The sequence below is a fragment of the Choloepus didactylus genome, chromosome 27, assembly GCF_015220235.1.
Source record: "Choloepus didactylus isolate mChoDid1 chromosome 27, mChoDid1.pri, whole genome shotgun sequence".
Taxonomy (NCBI): domain Eukaryota; kingdom Metazoa; phylum Chordata; class Mammalia; order Pilosa; family Megalonychidae; genus Choloepus; species Choloepus didactylus.
In genome coordinates, this window is record NC_051333.1 from 12,234,810 (window position 1) to 12,256,686 (window position 21,877).

General features: G+C 39.9%; 1 protein-coding gene across 1 annotated transcript in view; it reads right to left on the reverse strand.

The window, feature by feature from the left end:
- Positions 1 to 20,898, reverse strand: part of LOC119521049 (zinc finger protein 233-like) — a 28,914-nt gene extending 8,016 nt beyond the window's left edge. Inside the window, exons 1-3 of the mRNA XM_037819039.1 lie at positions 20,610 to 20,898; positions 8,373 to 8,433; positions 1,130 to 1,256 (exon numbers count right to left, since the gene is read on the reverse strand). Of these exons, the coding sequence (XP_037674967.1) occupies positions 1,130 to 1,256; positions 8,373 to 8,433; positions 20,610 to 20,824 (403 nt within the window). The 5' untranslated portion in view covers positions 20,825 to 20,898. The remainder of the gene's footprint in view (positions 1 to 1,129; positions 1,257 to 8,372; positions 8,434 to 20,609) is intronic.
- Positions 20,899 to 21,877: the final 979 nt, after the last annotated feature.

The following is a 21,877-nucleotide window of genomic DNA, read 5'->3' on the forward strand; positions in this document are numbered from 1 at the left end:
AATAAATTTCCATTGTTTTAATCCACCTAGTTTGCAGTCATTTGTTCGGGCAGTCCCAGGAAACTAATATAAGCTCTACATAGTACTTCTCAAAATATTGATTGCAATTTACTTTAATACCTTTTATGTTGTGATCCAGTGCAGAAATCTGTAAATGTAAATCACTGTATCACGTGGCATATGACTCCGGGGGAGGAATCTAGACCCGGCAACGTGGGATGGAGAATATCTTCGTGACCAAAAGGGGGATGTGAAAGGAAATGAAATAAGCTTCAGGGGCAGAGAGGTTCCAAAAGGAGCCGAGAGGTCAGTCTGGTGGGCACTCTTACGCACAATATAGACAACGCTTTTTAGGTTCTAATGAATTGGAATAGCTAGCAGTAAATACCTGAAACTATCAAACTACAACCCAGAAACCATGAATCTTGAAGATGATTATATAAAAATGTAGCTTATGAGGGCTGACAATGTGATAGGGAAAGCCATGTGGACCACACTCCCCTTTGTCCAGTGTGTGGATGGATGAGTAGAAAAATGGGGGAGAAAAAAAAAAGTCACCTAGTGTTCTTTTCTACTTTAATTGTTCCTTTTCACTTTAATTTTTATCATTATTTTTGTGTGTGTGGTAATGAAAATGTCAAAAATTAATTTGGGTGATGAATGCACAACTATATAATGGTACTGTGAACATGTGAATGCACGCTTTGTATGACTGCATGGTATGTGAATATATCTCAATAAAGATGAATTAAAAAAAATCACTGCATCAAGTGACCAATTCATCTGATTCTGACCACTATCTATTTTTATCACCTCTTTCCCTACTTTTACTCACAATTTTTGTTGCACTACGTGTAGTTCCTAAGAGGAGCAATGATATTTTAACTCTTCTATTTCACTGAACGTGATAACGAAGCAATGCACTAATTGATTTCAAAACCAAACAATATGTCAAAACAGCAATCTGAAAAAAATAGGTAAGGGATACGCAAATTTTCTCACAGTAATTAGGAAACTCGGATCCCCAAGTTCAAGGAAGCATTTCAAGAGTCCCAGAATCTTAAACATCTGAAGACACAAAGACACTCCACAAAGCTGACATTCATTGTCAGAAGGCTCCTTTCCTCACCCACAGAGAGCAGGTTCCTGAAGTTCTCCACCATCACATCTTGGTACAATTTCCTCTGGGCGGCATCCAGCAAACCCAGTTCTTCCATGGTGAAGACCACAGCTATATCTTTGAACGTCACTGCTTCCTACAATGCCAATCAAACAAACAACACAACAATGTTGCAACAGCCATACACTGGGAAAAGAACAGCAGTGAGAAGATGGACGAAATCTGAGAAGTTGTTTTGGATTCTGGGGAACCTGAGTCAACTGTAACTAATTTTCTCCTCTTCCCTATAACACACATGACTTTTCCACAATCAAATGCAAAGTGTGTGCAATTAAAAAACAGTCCCTGCATATTTAATTTGGTGCCACCATTGAGTACAGGATCCTATTGCAAGTGCCCAAAACCGTAAAACTTCAGTCATGGAATATACACATTCCACTGTTTTACTGATACTATGAAATTGTCCCAGAAATGTTGGATCAATGTAGTTTCAGAAGTGTCTGATAATTTCAATCTTTCCTTTCTCACTCATATATTCACTAAGCCTGGGTAATGTCCTTTTGTTACCCTTTGACAAACCAAAAGGCCTTCAGTCACCCTTCCTGGGGAGTTATACAAATCATCATCTGTATTCTCCAGGCACATGCAACCTACCTCTGACAACCATCTATGACAGCAATCAGAGTGTTGAAGTTACAATCATAGTTTTTGAACCACAAAACCTTAGTTTAAGTTCCAAAGCTCTGCCTCTTACTAACCACATAACTTTAGACAGAAACTTTCCTTAAAACTCTCAATTTCTTCATCTACACAATGGTACCCACATCAGAGGATCCTTTTACAGATTTGATAAATGAATACATATAAAGTTCTAAGAACTCTGCTGTCCAATTTGGTAGCCACTAGCTACATGCATTTATGTACATTTAAGTCACATAAAAATTAAATAAAATTTAAAATTTAGTTTCTTGGTTGCACTAGCCACATTTAATCAAAAGAAAGCAGGAACGGGGGGTGGGGTGGGGCAAGATGGAGGCATAGAGAGGTGTGGAATTTAGTTAGTCCTCTAGAGGAACTAGTAAATAACCAGGAACATCTAGTAAATAATCTGGAACAACTGTTGGGGGACATCCGTGAATGGACACACATCATATACCAGCCTGGAATGGGTGGAACAGCTGATTGCAGCACAGAATGGTAAGTAAATCACCCCAAACTCAGAGCTGGCACCTCTCCCCCACAGACACAGCAGGCTGAGCTGAAACACTTGCATGTGGAAAAAAGAAACAGGTTACAGGAAAAGTAACTCAACCAAGCTCCAACTGCAGTTTTAAGTAACAAATTTGGACTTTCAAATATAAGCTACAAGCACAGATAATCCTGGACAAAGCAGGAAAGGAAACTAAGGTTCTTGCCAGCAGAGAGGATGCAAGGCTGACAGAAAAAATACATAAATAAATAAAAACAGAGGCTTTTGGAGATGGCTGAGCTCAGAATACTGGAAAACAGCTGTGTTCCAAGAAAAGGGGCACAAAGAACTGGGTACCAATACCAGTTGACTTGCAAAACTGGGGACCTGGGGACTGGCTCTGAAAAGGGGCTCCCCCCCCTTTTTTTTCTCACTCTAAGTAGCTCATTAGAGAAAGCCTCAGGCACTTTCAATTGTCAGGACTGACCCAGGCAAGGGTGGAGTTAACAGAATCAAACAGACAAAGGAGGAATTCAGGTATAGAAGATAATTCCCTAAAGGGAGTATCTTTCCTAAGAAAAGGGGGGTGGGGCCCAGCTCAATTTGCTGCAATCCCTCAGAGAATTCAGACCCCAGGGCCTGGGTGGGGGTGGAGGTGGGAACCAGAAAAGAAGTAAGCTTGGCTTCTGATCCCCTTGGCCCCAGGTAAAGACAGTCTGGTGAGAAGTCAAGGGACCAGGCCTCTTTACAACAGTAGGGAGTTGCGGGCTGACAAGTGCCATCTTCTAGGCAGGAAAGGAAAAGCACAGAATCTAGGGGCCCCACAGGGAAGTCTGACAACTTGCTAGGTCTCATCCACAGGGAAATCTGATACTGATTACACCTTCCTCCTGAGACCTGGGCCCGACTGGGAAAATCTGATTGGGGTAATCAAGGAAACTAGATACCTAGATAACAAAAATTATGACTCACGTTAGGAAAAACAAAGATATGGCCCAGTCAAAGGAAAAACTTACACTTCAAATGAGATACAGGAGTTGAAACAACAAATTAAAGACCTTTAAACAAATAGGCTAAATCAATTCAAAATGCAAATCAACGAATTGAGGGAAGATATGGCAAAAGAGGTGAAGGATATAAAGAAGATACTGGGCAAACATAGGGAAGTTTGAAAGTTTGAAAAAACAATGGGCAGAACTTATGGGAATGAAAGGCACAATAAAGAGATAAAAAAACACAATGGAGACATATAGCAGCAGATTTGAATAGGCAGAAGAAAAGATTCATGAACTGGAGAACTGGACATCTGAAATCCTACACAGAAAATAACAGATAGGGAAAAGAATGGAAAAATATGAGCCATGTCTCAGGAATTGAATGACAACATGAAGCACATGAATGTACATGTCATGGGTGTCCCAGAATAAGAGAAGGTAAAAGCAGCAGAAGCAATAATGGAGGAAATAATCACTGAAAATTTCCCATCTCTTATGAAACATATAAAATTACAGATCCAAGAAGCACAGCATACCCCAAACAGAATAGATCCAAATAGACCTATAACAAGACACTTAATAATCAGATTTTCAAAAGTCAAAGACAGAGAATTCTGAAACAGCAACAAAACCATGGAAGCAAGAAGGCAGTGGTTGTATTTAAGATACTGAAAGAGAAAAACTGCCAACCAAGAATTTTATATCCAGCAAAACTGTCCTTCCAATATGTGGGAGAGTTTAAAATATTCTCAAATAGACAATGAGAGAGTTTGTGAACAAGATACCTGCTCTACAGGAAATACTAAAGAGAGCACTACAGACAGAAAGGAAAAGACAGGAGAAAGAGGCTTGGAGCACAATTTTGGGTGACGGTAACACAATAATGTAAGTACACTGAACAAAGATGACTGTGAGTATGCTTGAAAGAGGAAGGTTAGGGGCAAGGAGGACACCAGAAGGAAAGATAGACGATAAAGACTGGGACTGTATAACTTATTGAAACCTAGAGCAGTCAATGATTGTGATAAAATGTACAAATGTTTTTACATGAGGCTGAACAAATGAATGTCAACTTTGCAAAGCGTTAAATGGGATGGTATTGGGGAAAAATAAAATCAAAGCAAACTAGAGTCTACAATTAAGAATAACATCGTAATATGTTTCCTTTAATTGTAACAAAGGCAATATATCAAATCTGAATTCCTATAAGAGAGGGATATAAGGGAGGGGTATGAGATCCTTGGCATTGGTGGTGTTGTCTGACTTTTTTTTATTGTATTTTATTTTAATTTTATCTTTTCTTTTGTTGTTTTTTGTCATTTTTTTCTTTTTCTTTTTACTTTTTTTTTTTTACCTCATCCTCTTTTTTGTGTGAAAGAAATGGAAATGTCCTTATGTAGATAGTGGTAGTGAATGCATAACTATGTGATTATATGGAAAACTATTGGAATGCATGGTGCATGAATAAAATCATCTAAAAAATAAACAGAGGGATACAAGTGCTGGAGAAAATGTGGAGAAAGGGATATACCTCACCACCACTGGTGGGGAAGTAGAATGGTGCAGCCCATCCGGAGGGCAGTGTGGTGGTTCCACAGGAAGCTAAGCATGGGGCTGCCATATGGTCCTGAAACCCTGTTACTGGATATATACTTGGAAGTGAGAATAGGGACATGAATGGACATTTGTATTGTGGGGTTTATGGCTAGCAGTATTGACAATTCTCAGTGGATGGAGGTGGTCTAAGGGTACATTGACTGATAAACAGAATGGTGAATTGTGGTGTATACATACAATGGAGTACAGAGCTGCTACAAGGAGTGAAGCTGTAAGGTGAATGGACTGAGGGCAGTATGTTGGGTGAAATAAACCAGAAATGAAAATGCCTCATTAATATGGATTAACTATAATGTGTGCAAACTCTAAAACCTGAGTCTGAGAGCATAAGTTATCAGAAGAAGGCTTATTGTAAATGTTCCCAGATTGTAAGCTCTTACAGCAGTTACATCTATTCCTGAGTTGTAACAGTTACTTCTAAATTCTGAAATGCTGAGCTCTTAGTGTGTAACCTGGTCGGTCCCTAGACTTTAGATATCTGTACAACACCTGAGACTCGGAGCCAGAGTCCAGCAGCTATGAATGTCAGCATTACCCCATACAGCAAATGTTGAAGGGTCTGATAAAAGAGATCAGACTTCAATTAGAGACATGAACAAAATAGACATTGTTAGGACTAAGGTAAATCACATCAAAGGGTAAAGGACGATATTGATGATGTTTTTAAAACTTCAACTTCTGTGTGAGACCAAAGGAAGAGACATTTATTAGGTGCAAAATCTATATTGTTTGTAACACACTATATTATTTAACTTGTATGGTCAGTTTATTCAAACACCATAATTACATGGACGGTTGAACAGGGAGTGAAATCTGGTTGGTTTGTACAGGCTAGTGTGAAGCCCCAATACATCCCGGAGAAATCTGGGCAGAGAATACAAATGTATTTGCAAAGCCCCCTTCAGGGATCTAGGAAAAATGTGGAAATATTAAATTTCCTGACTGGGAAACTGATCATATTCTCACAAGCATTGTGGTCTGCAAATTTAGAAGGCTGAGATGTCAATCTTGGGGCTTGCCCTTATGAAGTTTGTTGCTGCAAAGGAAAGGCTAACCCTACTTAAAATTGTGCCTAAGAGTCACCCCCACAGAACCTCTTTTGTTGCTCAGATGTGGCTTCTCTAAGCCAACTCTGCAGGTAAACTCACTGTACTCCCCGCTATGTGGGACATGACTCCCAGGGTTGTAAATCTCCCTGGCAACGTGGGATATGACTCACAGGGATGAGCTTGGCCCTGGCATCGTGGGATTGAGAAAGCCTTATTGGACAAAAAGGGAAAAGAGAAACAAAACAAAACAAAGTGTCAGTGGCTGAGAGACCTCAAATAGAGTTGAGAGGTCATTCTGGAGGTTATTCTTATGCATTATATAGATATCCCTTTTTAGTATTTAGTGTATTGCTATAGCTGGAGAGAAATACCTGTATATGTTGAACTGCAACCCAGTAGCCTTTATTCCTGAAGATGACTGTATACTATGTATACATAGCTTACACTGTGTGACTGATTGTGAAAACTGTGGTTCCCACTCCCTTTATACAGTGTATGGACAGATGATTAGAAAAATGAGGGCAAAAAGTAAACAAGTAATAGGGAGGGATGGGGGTATGGGATGCTTTGGGTATTCTTTTTTACTTTAATTCTTATTCTTTTTTGCATATGATAATGAAAATGTTCAAAAATTGATTGTGGTGATGAATGCACAACTATATAGTGGTACTGTGAACAACTGATTGTACACTTGGATGAGTGTATAGTATGTGAATATATCTCAATAAAATTGAAGTAAAAAGAAAGCAGGAACAGCTAAATTAATATAAAAATGTAATCATATACTTAGCATACCAGCTAGCAACCACACTCTTGGGCATTTATCCCAGAGAAATAAAAACATGTCCATGCAAAAACCTGTACATGACTGTCCATAGCTGCTTTTTTTCTAAATGGTTCAAAACTGGAATTTCCCCAAGTCCTTCAATGGGTGAATGGTTAAACAGATTATGGTACACCAGAGTAAGGAATACGACTCAGCAATAAAAAGGAATGAATCAATAATGAATTATTGATTCATGTACAATTTGGAAGGACCTTAAAGACATTATGCTGAGTGAAAACAGCCAATCTCAAAAGTTACAAACTCCATAATTCCATTTATATAATACTGTCAAAATGACAAAATTTTAGAGAGGAACAACAGATTGGTGATTGCCAGGGTGTAGGGAGGGTGGAAGGGGGGAGTGTGGATGTGATTAAATGGCATTGCAGCAGATCCTTCTGGTGATGGAATTGTTCTGTATCTTGACTGCAGATGGTGGTTACATAAATGTACACATGGGCTAAAATGATACAGAACTGTACACACACATTCTATCAACACTGATTCCTGGTTTTGATATTGTGCTATGGGTGCTTGAAGTATAACCACTGGCGGACACAGGGTGGAGGGTACATGGGCCCTCTTGCTACTATCTTTGTACCTTCTCTGGAAACTCTTTTGTAGCTTTATTGGCAGTTGCTCTAGGTTTTATGTGGTATACACATACCACAGTTCTACTGGTGGCAACATATAACCATTTGAGGGAAATATAGGAAACTTACTTCCCCTTAAGTTCCTTACCCCATTCCACTTGTAATTTTCTTAAATATTCACTCTACATACGTTTAGAACCACATCAGATGTTATCATTTTTGCTTCAACCATCAAACCTAATAGAAAACTCAGGAGGAGGCCAGTCTATTATATTTACCTCTGTTTTTACCCATTCCACTGGTCTTTCTTCCTTCCTGAAGCCCCAAGCCTCCTCCTGTTCTCTGTCCTTTCTGTTTAGAGAACTTCCTTTAGCTATTCTTGCAGAGTAGGGAAAACAGCAGAGTGGCAACCAGGGTAATACTGTGTGGTTTCATTTTGATTTCATTTTTTGATATCTATGAATTTTTGCACTACCATTGTGAAAAGATGATAAAATAAAGTAAACCAATACAAAAAGAAACAAAAGCTACATGCAAAAACAAAAAATACCATGAATAATAAAGCAAGTAACTTGCACATAGAAAATACCTGTTATACCCAGGTCCCTATCTAAGACTATATAAAAATTTCACTCCCTAAGTTTATTCTTCAGAAACAAATCTTCTAGAGAGCTCCTATGCCAGCTAAGTCCCCAAACCCAGAGATCTCTCCAAGAAAATCAACCACTTGCATCCCCTTTTCCCATGTCAACACCCCTTTTCAACATGTACAAGTTAGAGTGGTCACTGCCTAGACATCCCTGAATATCTGGAAACTGATTAAATTAGAAGAACGAGTAAAGTTGAAATCAAAGAAACAAAACAAAACAAAACAAAAATAGCTTTGTCCTCCTTCATCTTTTACAATTAAGAGAAAAAAAAAATTTCTAATCTTTAAGAAAAGAGATGTCAAGTTAAGAGAAAAAAATCAAAACTCAACTCACCTGAAACCTGGTCATTTTCTTTTGCTCCACTGGAGGAGGTAAAAGGCCTGGGCAGGCAGAACTGGGAATGGAGAAAGGAATCATGAGACACAGAGCCTAGTTCATTTGAATTTTTTTAAAAAAGGGATCCCTCCTTCAGGACATCTCAACCAGGGGCTCTTGTGCAGAGAACAACCTGCCCAACTCTAAGCAGCAAGCCTAACACAAGAGCCTCTTGCACTCCCAGGGTGATCATTCTCGATGCGCATCGTGGGAAATGAAATGTGGTGGAATGTACTGGCTGCAATAGTGGGCTCTGGAGCAAACACGTCCAGGGTCAAATCCTGCTACTGCTACTAACTTGATCCTGGTTAAGTTAATTAGCCTCCATGTGCCTCAAGTCTCTCATCTGCAAAATAAGAATAGTGTTTACCTCACAGGGTTGTTCTGAGGGTCAAATATGGGAGTAAGTGCAAAACTCTTAAAACTAATTTCCCTGCAGCTGCAGAAAAACAGATTGCTGTAAATCATTAACATTGTCCTTGATGATGTCTTTTTTCATCAATTTTAAAAACAGATAAAATACAAATAACACAAGGTAACCATTTTAAAGTGAATGATTTCATGGCATCTCATTCACATTGTTATGTAATCACCAACACTATATAGCCCCCATATATTTTCATTATCCCAAAAGAAAACTCTGCACCCATTAAGTAGTTGCACCCCAATTCCCCCTCTCTCCACCCCTGGCAGCCACCAGTCTGCAGGCTGTCTCTATGATTTACCTATTCTGGATATATTCATATAAATGGAATCACACCCTCTGTGATTTTTTGTGCCTGGCTTCTTTCATTTAGCAATAATGTTTTCAATGTTCATCCAAGTTATAGCCTCTAGCAGCATTTCAATCCTTTTTATGGTTGAATAACATTCCACTCTATGGGTAGATCACAACTTGTTTGTCCCATCACTCCTTGATGCCGTTTCACTTTTTGACTACTTGTGAATACGCTGGTATCTGTACTCGTATGTTTCAGTACCTGTTTTCAATTCTTTGTTAGATGTGTTCTTGTCATAATTGTTATATAAAGGAGTCTTTCATGACACCCACATTTTAGAGACTGTTCAATGCTTTGTCTTCAGAAACTCACCTTTACCTCTGAAAAGTCATGAATTCTGATTACCTCTGTTATTAACAAATTTGTCATCCGAGAGCGATATTTAATTGACATTAGCATCTGGCTTCTTAACAGGTACAGATACTTGTGAATTTTCTTCATATAGCCAGAAGAGTCTCAGTGGTACCTCCCCTCTCCTTTCATGCACAACATGAAAAAGAAAAACTAATTTAAAAGATGATTCTGCTGGTTTTTTCATCTTAAACAAAAATTTGACAGTCTCTGTTTCACTGTAATTATAGAACCTGACTCCTGGATTGCTTTGGAGATCAGTGAGTGACTCCAGTCAAGCCTTGGCTAGGCAAATCTAGAGAGACAGCAAATTAGTGTCTGTCTATTATTTTAGGTATGTCTATTAGGGCTGTGAGAGGAGGAAATGGCAGTGGGGGTCGGCAGGGGCTTGGGCACATTTGACTTGGAGGGTGAGATGCACAACCCCACAGCCTGAGAGTGATCCACTCAGAGGCCAGGAATTACCAGACCCACTGTGCCCTTAAGCGAACTCCTTGCTGAACTGCACAGGGCCCACCTCCCACGCCCAGGGCTGGCAGTCCCCAATGTACATTGAGAATGGCGGCACTGACTGGCTTTCCACCTGGTTTGAATACTGCCCAGTGCGCAGCTGCAACCAGGGAAAAGCTGGCTTGAGGGTAAGAGGTAGCTGAAAAGTGCCACCTACTTGGAAGACAGGGAAAGTGCAATCAAGCAAGCCATGGTTCTGCCAAATTGTATAAAAATATCCAAATAATCCTTATTTCCCAAAATAACCTTATCAAGATAAGAAAATGCCCTGAAATCAACAGAAAATCACAAAGCACATGAAGACTCAGGAAGATACGCACAATCCAAACGAACAGATTAAAGAGCCAGAGGAGACACAGAACTTGGAGCAGTTAATCAAAAAAGTAACACACAAGTCTCCAAAACAACTTCAGTGGGCTGGCTAAACACATAAAGAACATCAAGAAGGCCCCAGAAGAGCATAAAGAAGAATGTGAAAGAGTAAATAAAAAAATCCCACATCTTATGGAAAAAAAAGATAGTGGATCAAACTAAAAATATACTAGAGACATACAACAGCAGATTTGAAGAGAGAAAGGAAGGAATAAGTGAACTAGAGGATAATGTAATTGAATGCAAATGCACAAAAGAACAACTGGTTAAAACAGTCGAAAAATTTGAAATGGATCTCAGGAAAATGATGGACAACATGAAGCACACAAATATAAGAATGATTGGTGTTGCAGAAGGCAAAGAGAAAAGGGCTAGAAAGAGTATTTGAAGACAGTTGGGGAAAACTTCCCAACCCTTACAAAAAACATAAAAATGCAAATTAATGAAGCACAACAAATTCCAAATACTAAATACAAATACACCCACTCCAAGACTGTCAAATGCTGAAGAGGACAAAGTCCTAAAAGGAGCAAGGGAGAAGTGATTCACAACACACAAGGGAAATCATATAAGAATAAGTACTGACTACTCAACAGGCACCATGGAGGACAGAAGGTAATGGTATGACATATTTAAGATTTGAAAGAGAAAAACTGCCAGCCAAGAATTCCTTAACCAGCAAAGCTCTCCTTAAAAAAAATGAGATTTTAAAATTTTCACAAACATATGCTGAGAGAATTTGTTAACAAGAGACCTGCCCTGCAAGAAATACTGAAGTGTGTTCTAGCAGATGAAAAAGAAAGAAAGGAGAGAGAGGTCTGGAGAAAAGCACAGAATTGAAAGGACAATAAGAGAGAGAGGGCAAAAAATAGATCTGACAAATAAAAACCAAAGGATAAGATGGTTGGTGCAAGAACTGCCTTCACAGTAATAACTTTGAGTGTGAATGGATTAAACTCCTCAACTAAAAGATACAGACTGGCAGAATGGATTAAAAAGTATGACTCAGGCCATGTGACAGAGGAGCCAAGGATCACCAGCAGTCAGTCTTCAGGAAGAAGTTATCGTCTTGATGATGGCTTGATTTGGACATTTTCATGGCCTCAGAACTGTAATCTTTGCCCTCAGAAATGAGATGCACCCATGCAGAACTTTTGGGACACTGCCCAGCATGCTCACATGTATGTAGGCATTTAATTTTTTTAAAAATGATGTTAAGAAAGAGAAGCAACATCATTCATCTTAGAGCCCTAGAATGATTTCCAAAAAGCTTTTTACTTGGGGGAAAAAAGCAGGGGAGAGGGACCAAGCAAAAGGAGAATAAATGAAGAAAAGGGAAGACATTGTTCTGGTTTACTAATGCTGCTGTTATGCAAAATACCAGAAATGGATTGGCTTTTATAAAGAGGTTTTATTTGGTTACAAATATACAGTTCTACAGTCATAAAAGTATTCAAACCAAGTCATAAACATAAGTATACCTTCACTGGAGAAAGGACATTGGCGTCCAGAAAACCTCTGTTAGCTTGGAAGGCACATGGCTTGTTCCCAGGTTGTGTTTCAAAATGGCATTCTCCAAAATGTCTCTAGGCTTAGCTTCTCAGGGCAAACTCTGACCTAGTATCTCTAAAGTGTCATCAAAAGTCTGCTTTCAATGGCCATCTCCAAAATGTCTCTCTTGGCAGCAGCACCTAGCTCTTTCTGTCTGAGATCTTACAGGGCTCCAGTAATCTAATCAAGTCACAAGCTGAATGGGCAGGGGTACACCTCCATTGGAATAATCTGATCAAAATTATCACCTACAGTTGGGCAACTCACATCTCCATGGAAATTACCTAATACAAATATCCCATGAGATTGGATTAAAAAGTCATGGCTTTTTCTTCAGGGACATAATATATGCAAACTGGCACAGACAGTCTTAAGAACTTGGCAGCTATCCCCCACTGGTCTTTGGCTCCTAGACTCTCTGAAAGGACAGTCCCAGACCCCTGAGCAAGAGATGAAGCTATAAGTTTGGTCCATGTCCTATTTTCATTTTGTCAGTCCTCCTAGTCTGAATACAAAACTCACTTGGTTCAGTTGACTAGAAAGCGGATGGAATCAAATACTTGAAACAACCTCATCATTCAGCCATCTCCTCCTTGTTGGAGGCACTATCCAAATATTCTATCTCTATCCAAATGTTCAGAGTTGTGTTTGGATAGCCAAAGAGACAGTCCACATTTTCAGTGTTCAGCAATTCCCATGTCATCATGATGCAAATCCATGCAACTATTTCCAATTGGCAAATGAAACAACCACAACCTTCAGAAATGATGAGCCTTGCACAGCAGGGACAAATCCATAAAAAAGCTCAAGTAACAGGCAGCTTTTTGCTTTCAAGAGCAATGCTGTTTCTGGAGTAAGAAAATATTGGAGAACTCTCCTTAAAAAACATGGGTACCCTTAATTAAAAAGAAAAAATGTCAGATGATAGGGTGGAATAACTAATCCTTGCTTAATAAATTATACCAAGAAGAGGTAAAGCTGAGGAATCCTTCAAACACAGGAACCATCAATTCCCCTACCCACTGATCCCCTTCCAAGATTTAGGCAAGATCCTAACACCACCATGTGTTTAAAAGTTGCTCCTGCACTCCCTCATTGCAATTTCAAGTCCTTCTCCTGGATACTTCTGTGTTCAGCTCAAAGTCAGCCTTCCCTCTACACCTCTTCTCACTCCCTTGAATTCCTTAAGTCCATATCAGTCTCCTTTAGAGTACAAGTTGCTTAAGTTCAGCAAATCTTGCTCATCGCAGTAACCTATCCCCTGGAGTACACTCAACCATACGCCTCGTAAACTGTTCTATAGGTTCTCAAAAAATGTTTGCATATCTTTTTAGAGTTAAGTGATCTTCTTTTTGCAGTCAGAACACAATAAGTTATTTTCTGCTGAATTACTTGCTCCCTCAGCGCTCAGAACATCAAAAGTGGTTAGTAAGAAGGCAGAGAGACCCCTTCAGGGCTCAGTCTCCCACCCCACCCCAAGACACTGTGAATAGTTGGCAAGAAATGGCACGAGCATCTTCCCCAAAGCTCCAGAAAACAGTAACAAGACAAGGGCTGAATCAGGTAAAAAGCTACTTAAAAGTACATGGCTCTTGGTCAAAAATCAATCAACTATAGAGAGGAGAGAAAATGGCATAGAGAAGCATGGAAGCTAGTTAGTCCCCCTGGAGCAACTAATAAACAACCAGGAACAACTAGCAAATAATCTGGAATAACTGCCAGGGAACAAACATGACTGTCCACATATCATACACCAACCTGGATTGGGACAAATGCCCGAGATCACAGCATAAAATCTGTAAGTAAAAACTGCGGACCTGAGCTGGGAGCCCTCTCCCCCAATGACAGCCCAAACTGCAAAGCCTCGCTGTGATAGAGAGTAGCACTCTCTTAACAAGTGAATATACCTCAGCCCAGCTCCAACTGAGGTTTCAATTAACAAATGTTGACTGCTCAATAGAAGCTACAAATCCCCAACAGACTTTTAGTGATGACTGAACTTGGAGAGCTGGAAGACCTCCCTGGGAGGGAGGGGGAGCCCAGAGGACCAGGCACTTTCTCTGGCCAACAGGTGAAACTCAGGGTGGCCACGGACTGACCCTGATGGGGGGCTTTCTGTCTGTTTTTTGGCTCAGTGGAGAAAGCCTCAGGCATTTTCAGTTCCCAGTACTCTGACCCAGACAAGGGTGGAGTTAGCAGAGTCAGAGAGACTATTCAAATGCAAATGATATCTCCCTAGGGGGTGTATCTTCCCTAAGAGGAAAGAGGTGGTGCTAAGCTCTACTACCTACCTTCCATTCAGAACAAGACCCCAGAGCCTGAGGAAAACAGCCACAGGCCACACCTCCTTACACCAGTCTGGAGTGACAGGCTGACAGGCGCCACCTGCTGGGCAGAAAAGCACAGCCTCACAGGGTGCATCAATCTTCTAAGACACACCCTCAGGGAAACCTGATACTGCTACCTCCTTCTGAGACCTGAGCCCATTCTGGTCTGGGAAGACCTGATTGGGGTAAACAAGGAAACCAGATGCCTAGACAACAGAGAACTACAACCTACACTAAGAAAAACGAAGTTATGGCCCAGTCAAAGGAATAAACTTATACTGCAACTGAGATACAGGAATTGAAACAATTAATGCTAAATCAATTCAAAAATTTAGGGAAGATATGGCAAAAGAGATGAAGCATATAATGAAAACACTGGTCAAACATAAGGTAGAAATCAAAAGTTTGAAAAAACACCTGGCAGAATCTATGGAAATGAAAGGCACAACAACACAACAGATGAAAGACACAATGGAGACATACAACAGCAGATCTCAAGAGGCAGAAGAAAACACTCAGGAACTGGTGAGCAAGACACCTGAAAGCCTACACACAGAAGAACAGATAGAAAAGAATGGAAAAATATGAGCAACGTCTCTGGGAATTGAATGACAACATGAAATGCAGAAATGTAAGTGTCATGGGTGTCCCAGAAGGAGAAGAGAAGGGTGCTCAACAATTGTGATAAAAGGTACAAATATATCCTTACATGAGGGAGAACAAATGAGTGTCAACACTGCAAGGTGTTAAAAATAGGGTGGGACTGGGGGAGAAGTACAATCAATGCAAACTAGAGACTATAATTAACAGAAACATTGAATTATGCTTCCTTTACAGTAACAAAGGCAATACACCAAAGCTAAATGCATATGGGGGTGGACATAAGGGAGAGGTATGGGACTCTTGGCATTGATGATGTTCTCTGACTCTTTATTCTACTTTAGTTTAATGCTATCTTCCCTTTTGTTACTTCCTAGCTGTCATATTTGTTTTTGGGTTTTTTTTCTCTTTCTTTTTTCTTTTTCTTTTGTCTCTCTACCTTCTTTGACTTTTCCTTCTTCTTTGTGGAAGAAATGGAGATGTCCTTATATAGATAGTGGTGATGGTGGAGAATACATAAATACATGACTACACAGGGAACCATCGATTGTTTACTTAGGATGGAATGTATGGTGTGTGAACAAAACCATCTTTAAAAAAAAATGGGTTGATGAAGAAACCTTGAGGGCACTATATTGAGTGAAATAAGACAGACACATAAAGACAAATATTGTAGGGTCTCACTGATATGAACTAATAATAATACGTAAACTCATAGACATGAAATATGAGTTACCAGGACATAGAACAAGGTTAAAGAATGGGGAGTGGTTGCTTATTATGAGCAGAATGTTCAACTAGATAGAGTGAACTTAAACATTTGGAAATGGACAGAGGTGATGGTAGCATGTTGTGAGAATAACTAACAGTGCTCAGTGGTCTGTGAATGTGGTGGAAAGGGGAAGCTTAGAGTCACATATATCATCAGAAGGAAAGTTTGAGGTTAAAAGATGGGAATGTATAAAACAGTGAATCCTGTGGTGGACAATGTCCGTGATTAACTGCACAAATATTAGAAATCTGTCTCAAGAACTAGAACAAATGCATGACAATATAATTAGAAGAAAATAATAGAGGGGCATATAGGAAAAATATATATAACTATTGCAAACTATGTACTACAGTTAGTAGTATTTTAACATTCTTTCATCAACAGTAAGAAATGTAGTATACCAATACTATGAATCAATAATGGAGGGGGGGTGGTTAGGGGTATGAGAGTATTTGAGTTTCCTTCTTTTGTCTTTATTTCTTTTCTGGAGTAATGAAAATGTGCTAAAAATTGAAAAAAAATTAATTGTGGTGATGGATGCACAGCTGTATGATGGTGCCATGGGCAACTGATTGTACACTTTGGATTTTTGGATAATTGTATGATATGTGAACGATCTCAATTTAAAAAACAACAGAAATATACATGGCTTTCATAGCAACGTAGCTTACCCCCTCCCTCGCCCTCACCAAGGCTTGGTTTGGAGCAGGCCTATGCCTGCTTTCCTGGAGGTTACTCTTATGCAAGCTCCAGCTAGATATTCCAAATACCCACAGTATGAAAATAGATTCCAGAGGCTATCCTGGAAGTTAGCCTTATGCAAACTTCAACTGGACATTTTAAATGGCCACAGTATGCCAAGCCCAAATCCTGAAAATACTAAAGAATACCTAGATCCCTATCTGAGACTCTACAAAGGTTTCACTCACTAAGTTTATTTTTCAGAAACTTAAATCCTCCAGAGGGTTCCTATGCCAGATAAGTCCCAAAACCCAGAGTCAACAGCCTCTTCAAGAACATCAACCAGATGCATCCCCCTTCCCCACAATGTCGACACCCCTTTTCAATACGACTAAATTAGGGTTGTCACTGCCCAGATATCCCTAAAGATTGAGACAGTAATGAAATGAGAGGGACGGGTGGCAACAAACAAGACAGGATTTAACAAAGGATTATGAATACTGAATGTTTACACAAATTTTTTTTTAATTTTTAATTTAAAGGGTATTAGATTCGCTGGAAGGAAATAACTGATATGGTGGAACTGTAACCAATAACACTCTTTGAAATGTGCTCTAGAGCTACTTCTTAAATTATACTTTGAGTGTTATCGCCTTTCTGCATATGTTATATTTTACACTAAGGAACTAAGTGATATTATGGAACTGTAACCCATAACATTCTCTATAAGTACTTATTAAATCATACTTTGGAAGTTATCACTTTTCTATATATGTTACATGTCACAATTTAAAAAATGTGAAAAAAAGAATGACTATTAAAAGCAATACTGTATTCCATTATACATAAATAATACTGTTGGAGCACTCAGCGAGTGCTAGCCATTATTCCACACATTTTATATACATTCCCTTTTCTAGTCTTACAACCAACATGTGAGGTGGATACTAACATGATCCCTACTTTACCAGTTAGGAAACTCAGGCACAGCGGGGTTAGTGACCTGCCCCAAGTTACCCAACCAGCAGGTGACAGAAGTTTCAACCCTTGGCAGTCCAGGTTTAGCCTCTGAATCTTTTCCTTTTCTAAAACCTTTTATTTGTAACTAATATGAAACTAACAGGAAAGCTACAAAAATAGTACAGCTTCCATTAGTGTTAATCTCATATAACTATAGGACAGTGATGGATACCTGGATATTAACATTAGTACAATATTATTAACCAAACTCCAGATCTTCAATTTTGTCAGTTTTTCTCCTAATACCTTTTTTCTCTCCCACGATCCTTTCCAAGATCCCACGCTGCATTTAGTAACTTCTCCTTAGTCTTCCTCTAGTCTCTAAGTTTCTCAGCTATTACTAGTCTTTAATGTCTTGGACATTTTCGGCAACTTGACTGTCCTGGAATCAGGCTGCCAGGGTTTCAATTCTGGCACTTTCAGTTATAGCCTGAGTGACCTTCATAATCAATTACCTTCTTGTGCTTCATCTGTAACAAGGGCATAATAATAGGGTTACATTCAGGAATAAATGAGTTAATACACGAAAAGCACTAAAAACTCTGCCTGACTCACAATAAGCCCCCAATAAATGTTATCTATTGTTATTATCACCCTTGTTATCATGACCTGGAGAACAGTACAGAAATGTTGTATTAGTCCTGGTCTGATCCTGAGTACACGTGTTTTTAGACATGTGAGAATAATCAACAACAATTTATCAAGTTTTGAATACTCTGCCAAAACAATGGTTTCTGTACCCAGTCAAAAGTGAGTCAGATAAAGCACAAGAAATAGATGTATGGATCATTATTATTCTGTTTTGTCACCTAAAATCTATTTTCAGGGATCCAGGAAACAATCTCTCAGAGCTGCAGGTCACCTCTACATCCAGCTGCCAACTGAACAAACGCACCAACCATCAACACTTTACTAAATAACATGTCTCTGCCAACCCCATGATAAGTTAAATCTCAAATAAGTAAACAAAATTTGTCATCTTCCATTATCTAACTGCAACTTTTTAGCCCCTCAACTTTCTTGGGGAATTACCATCCTTCTGGTTATCACCTAAAAACCATGGAGTTGTTAACATACCCTCCCCTTTGGCCCCCATGTATCTACAACAATCCATATTAAGTCCTCTTGACTCAAAGAGTGAGCTTTGTATTAAATACTCAAGCAAAAAAAAAAAGGATGGGGGAGGATGATGAAGACACAAGACTGGCAAACTGTTGACAAGGGTTGATGGTTACATCAGAACTCATTAAGTCATTCTCTCCACATTTGTATAGGTTGGGAATTTTCATATTATAATTTACCAAATATAAAAGTATTGTAAGTATGATTAGAATTCTTGAAAACACAGAAAAAAATATATACATGGAAACAACTAAAGAAGAAAACATTAACATGTTTACAATTATCTCTACATCCTGGGATTATAATTTTTAGCTTTCTTCCCGATATTTTTCAAATTTTGTATATGAGCACCCATTACTTCTATAATCAGAATACACATTATAATGTCATGTAAAATACGAAATAATTAAATGAGCACACACTTCAGGCCCTCTACTTAAGAGTCCCAAATTACCTTCCTAATTTATTATCCTCCCTCACATAGGGATTCCCATTTCTTAGGCATGAAGGAGAATGTGGCATAAAGGCATAAACCCAGGCAGCCTGAGTTCAAATCCTAGTATGATTTCTTCCCTGATGTCTGATTTTGGACAAATAATTTAAGTTCTTTCCATATCATCTGTAAAACAGGGACAATAATCGTACCAAATCACAAGTCTGCTATGAGGATTAAGCTACTTGATGCTTATAAAGCCCTCACAATACTTGGAATTCATCATATTAATCAATTATTGTTACTCATTCATCAAAATATGGCCCATCCAATCTGTTTATTTTACAAACATTTAAACATTTCCCCAACAGAAGAATTTCCTAACAGGTGAAACAAATCTGTCCTACTGATATAAGAAACGTTACTCAGCATGTTAAGACTTCTCCTGGCAGGAGGTTGTTACTAAGATAGGGTTAGAATTTGGGCAGTGCCTGGCTGATGAGCAAAGGAGAAATTCCAAGAAGGTGTCAGGCCCCAAGGAGAAAGAGATCTCTGAGAACAGCAATAAACAGCACCTGGGATCAAAGAACCCCGCCTGAGTGAGTCATCTAAGCTCAAGCACCAGAAAGGAGAGGAAAGGTGGAGCCAACAGACACACCTAAGTGAGTCATCTACAGTCAAGCATCAGAGGAGGAAAAATGGGAGGGTAGCAAAATAGTTAATAAAAATCACAAAGGAACAAACATCTGTAAAAGGAGATCGCCACCACAGTGCTGGGGCTTCTAGTGCTTCATCCCTTTTCTAGCATGAGTGTCACATGTCTTCTCACATGCGTTCTTAATAAACTTTCTACCTCTGAATCTGTGCTGTGCCCTTGAATTCTTTCTCAATGCATGGCCAAGAACGTAGGAACTCAAATTCGGCAACATTTCCAGGAAACAAGGGATCACTCCCCCATCTGCGCAGCCCTCTTCGAGAAGTCGGGGCTGAGGGCGCACTGGAGGCTGGAGAGCTCACGAGCGTGTCCCTGGCCCACGAAAATCACAGTGGGTGAGAGCCACTTCTTGCTTTTAAAAAAAGGGGGGGGGAGGGGTACCATTAAGAATCTCGGAACAGCCCCGCTTGATGCAGGAATTGGAGAAAAGCCGGTGGCTCAACAGCTGAGCTCCGACCCCAACGTTTGTTCCCCAAAGCTTTCAGGGACCGAGCGCTTCTCCGGGAAGAAATAAGAATGGTAACAACCGACCACTTTTTACTATAAGCCGGGGTCGGTTCTAAGCATTTTCCGATCTATTCAGCTAATTCTCACAACACCATACTAGATAAGTTACAACTATTTACCCCATTTTACAGAACAAAAACGGAGAAATGAACTCTTCCAAGATAATTTCGCCGATGGCGACAGAGTTCGTGGAAGGTGCGAGGAGGTGGCATATGGCTGGGGCGCGCCAGGAAGACCCTGAAACGCCGCGATGCACGACCCGGACCCGCGCGGAACCCGGAGACCCGCCCACAGCCCCAAACCCCAAGGGGAGCAAAGTGCTGCCCCCGTCACCAGGCTGCGCCCTCCACCGCTGGCCGCGGTTTCTCTTCCCCGGGGGAGAGGGCCGACTCCTGCGGACTCCACGTCCCGGCAAGGAAAGCTAGGAGAGGATGCGGAGGGTGGCGCTGACTCACCTCGGGACCAAGACTGATAGCAGCGACCTCGCTCTCCAGCAGCTCCAGGATTGAAATTCACAGAATTTCCGCGAAAGCGACAGCCTCAGCCCCGCCGTCCTGCAGCGGAAGTACCTGGGTGCCAGGGGAGCTCCAGGACTACAATTCCCATAATCACCAAAAAGAGCGACAGCCACAGCCCCGCCCTGCTGCAGCGGAAGTGCCTCGGCCACCATCAGATACACGACTACAATTCCCAGAAACCTCGGCTTATAGTTTTGTAATAAAAGCAGGTTTAGTTCACAGTTTACATGTGCTTTGGGGGCTTTTTCTTCTTTTTTTCCTTTCTTTTCTTTTTTCTGGTTGTCTTTTTCTTTTCTCTCTCCGTTTCTTTCTACCCCTCCCTACCTCGCTTTTTTCCTTCCTTCTTCCTCTTTTCTCTGTCGTTTAATTACAGTACTAATAAGTACTACTGTAAAGTAAACGTGGCCATATAGTAGAGGAAAGCGAAGCTTGCAATTAGAAAAGAAAATCACATCATAACAGGGAAGTGATGTCTAAGATAAAAGTACACCACCTTAACGGCACTGGGATGGGCTTTCCCTGGACACGGAATTGAAGGAATAGAGAATCTGAGGCTTGGTTTGCGTCTGTTGCCTTCTTTATTTTACACGTGACTGCTTGCATCTAGATCTTTGATAATAAAACCTGGCATTAGTTATTCACTCCGAGATACTAAAGACTCTGATCAGGCCACAAAACAAATAACAAAAAGCTTCCAGCTTTTGTAGGTTTTAATTGCTCGTTTTGATGATTGGTATTCCGGCAAATGAAATGCTCTGCCCTGGAAACTGAAGGAAATAGTGTAATTGGGAAAAAGAAACTGGATATATCTTGAAAATGTTTAGCTTCAGATATCTCATAATCTACATCCATCCTGCTCTTGACGTCATAAACAAAGAGACTGTCTTATTTTTCTAAAAACTGATTGAAATCAAGGGGCCATGGCTATTCAAAAGTGGATGTGGAGGTGTGGGGTCCTATCCAGAAAACTAATAAATTCAACTTCTGAAAGCATGCACTGCCCACCTTTCTGCTGAGAAAGAACTTAAAAACATTTTAAGCTCTATTATAAAAAATAGTAAAAGAATAGTAAAATGAACCCCCATGCCCTCATCCTCCAGATTTAACAATAATTAATATATTGCTACCCTTGATTCATCTATGACATTGGATTTTATTCATGTAAGAATATATACAAAACTGACCTTTTCCATTTTAACATTTCT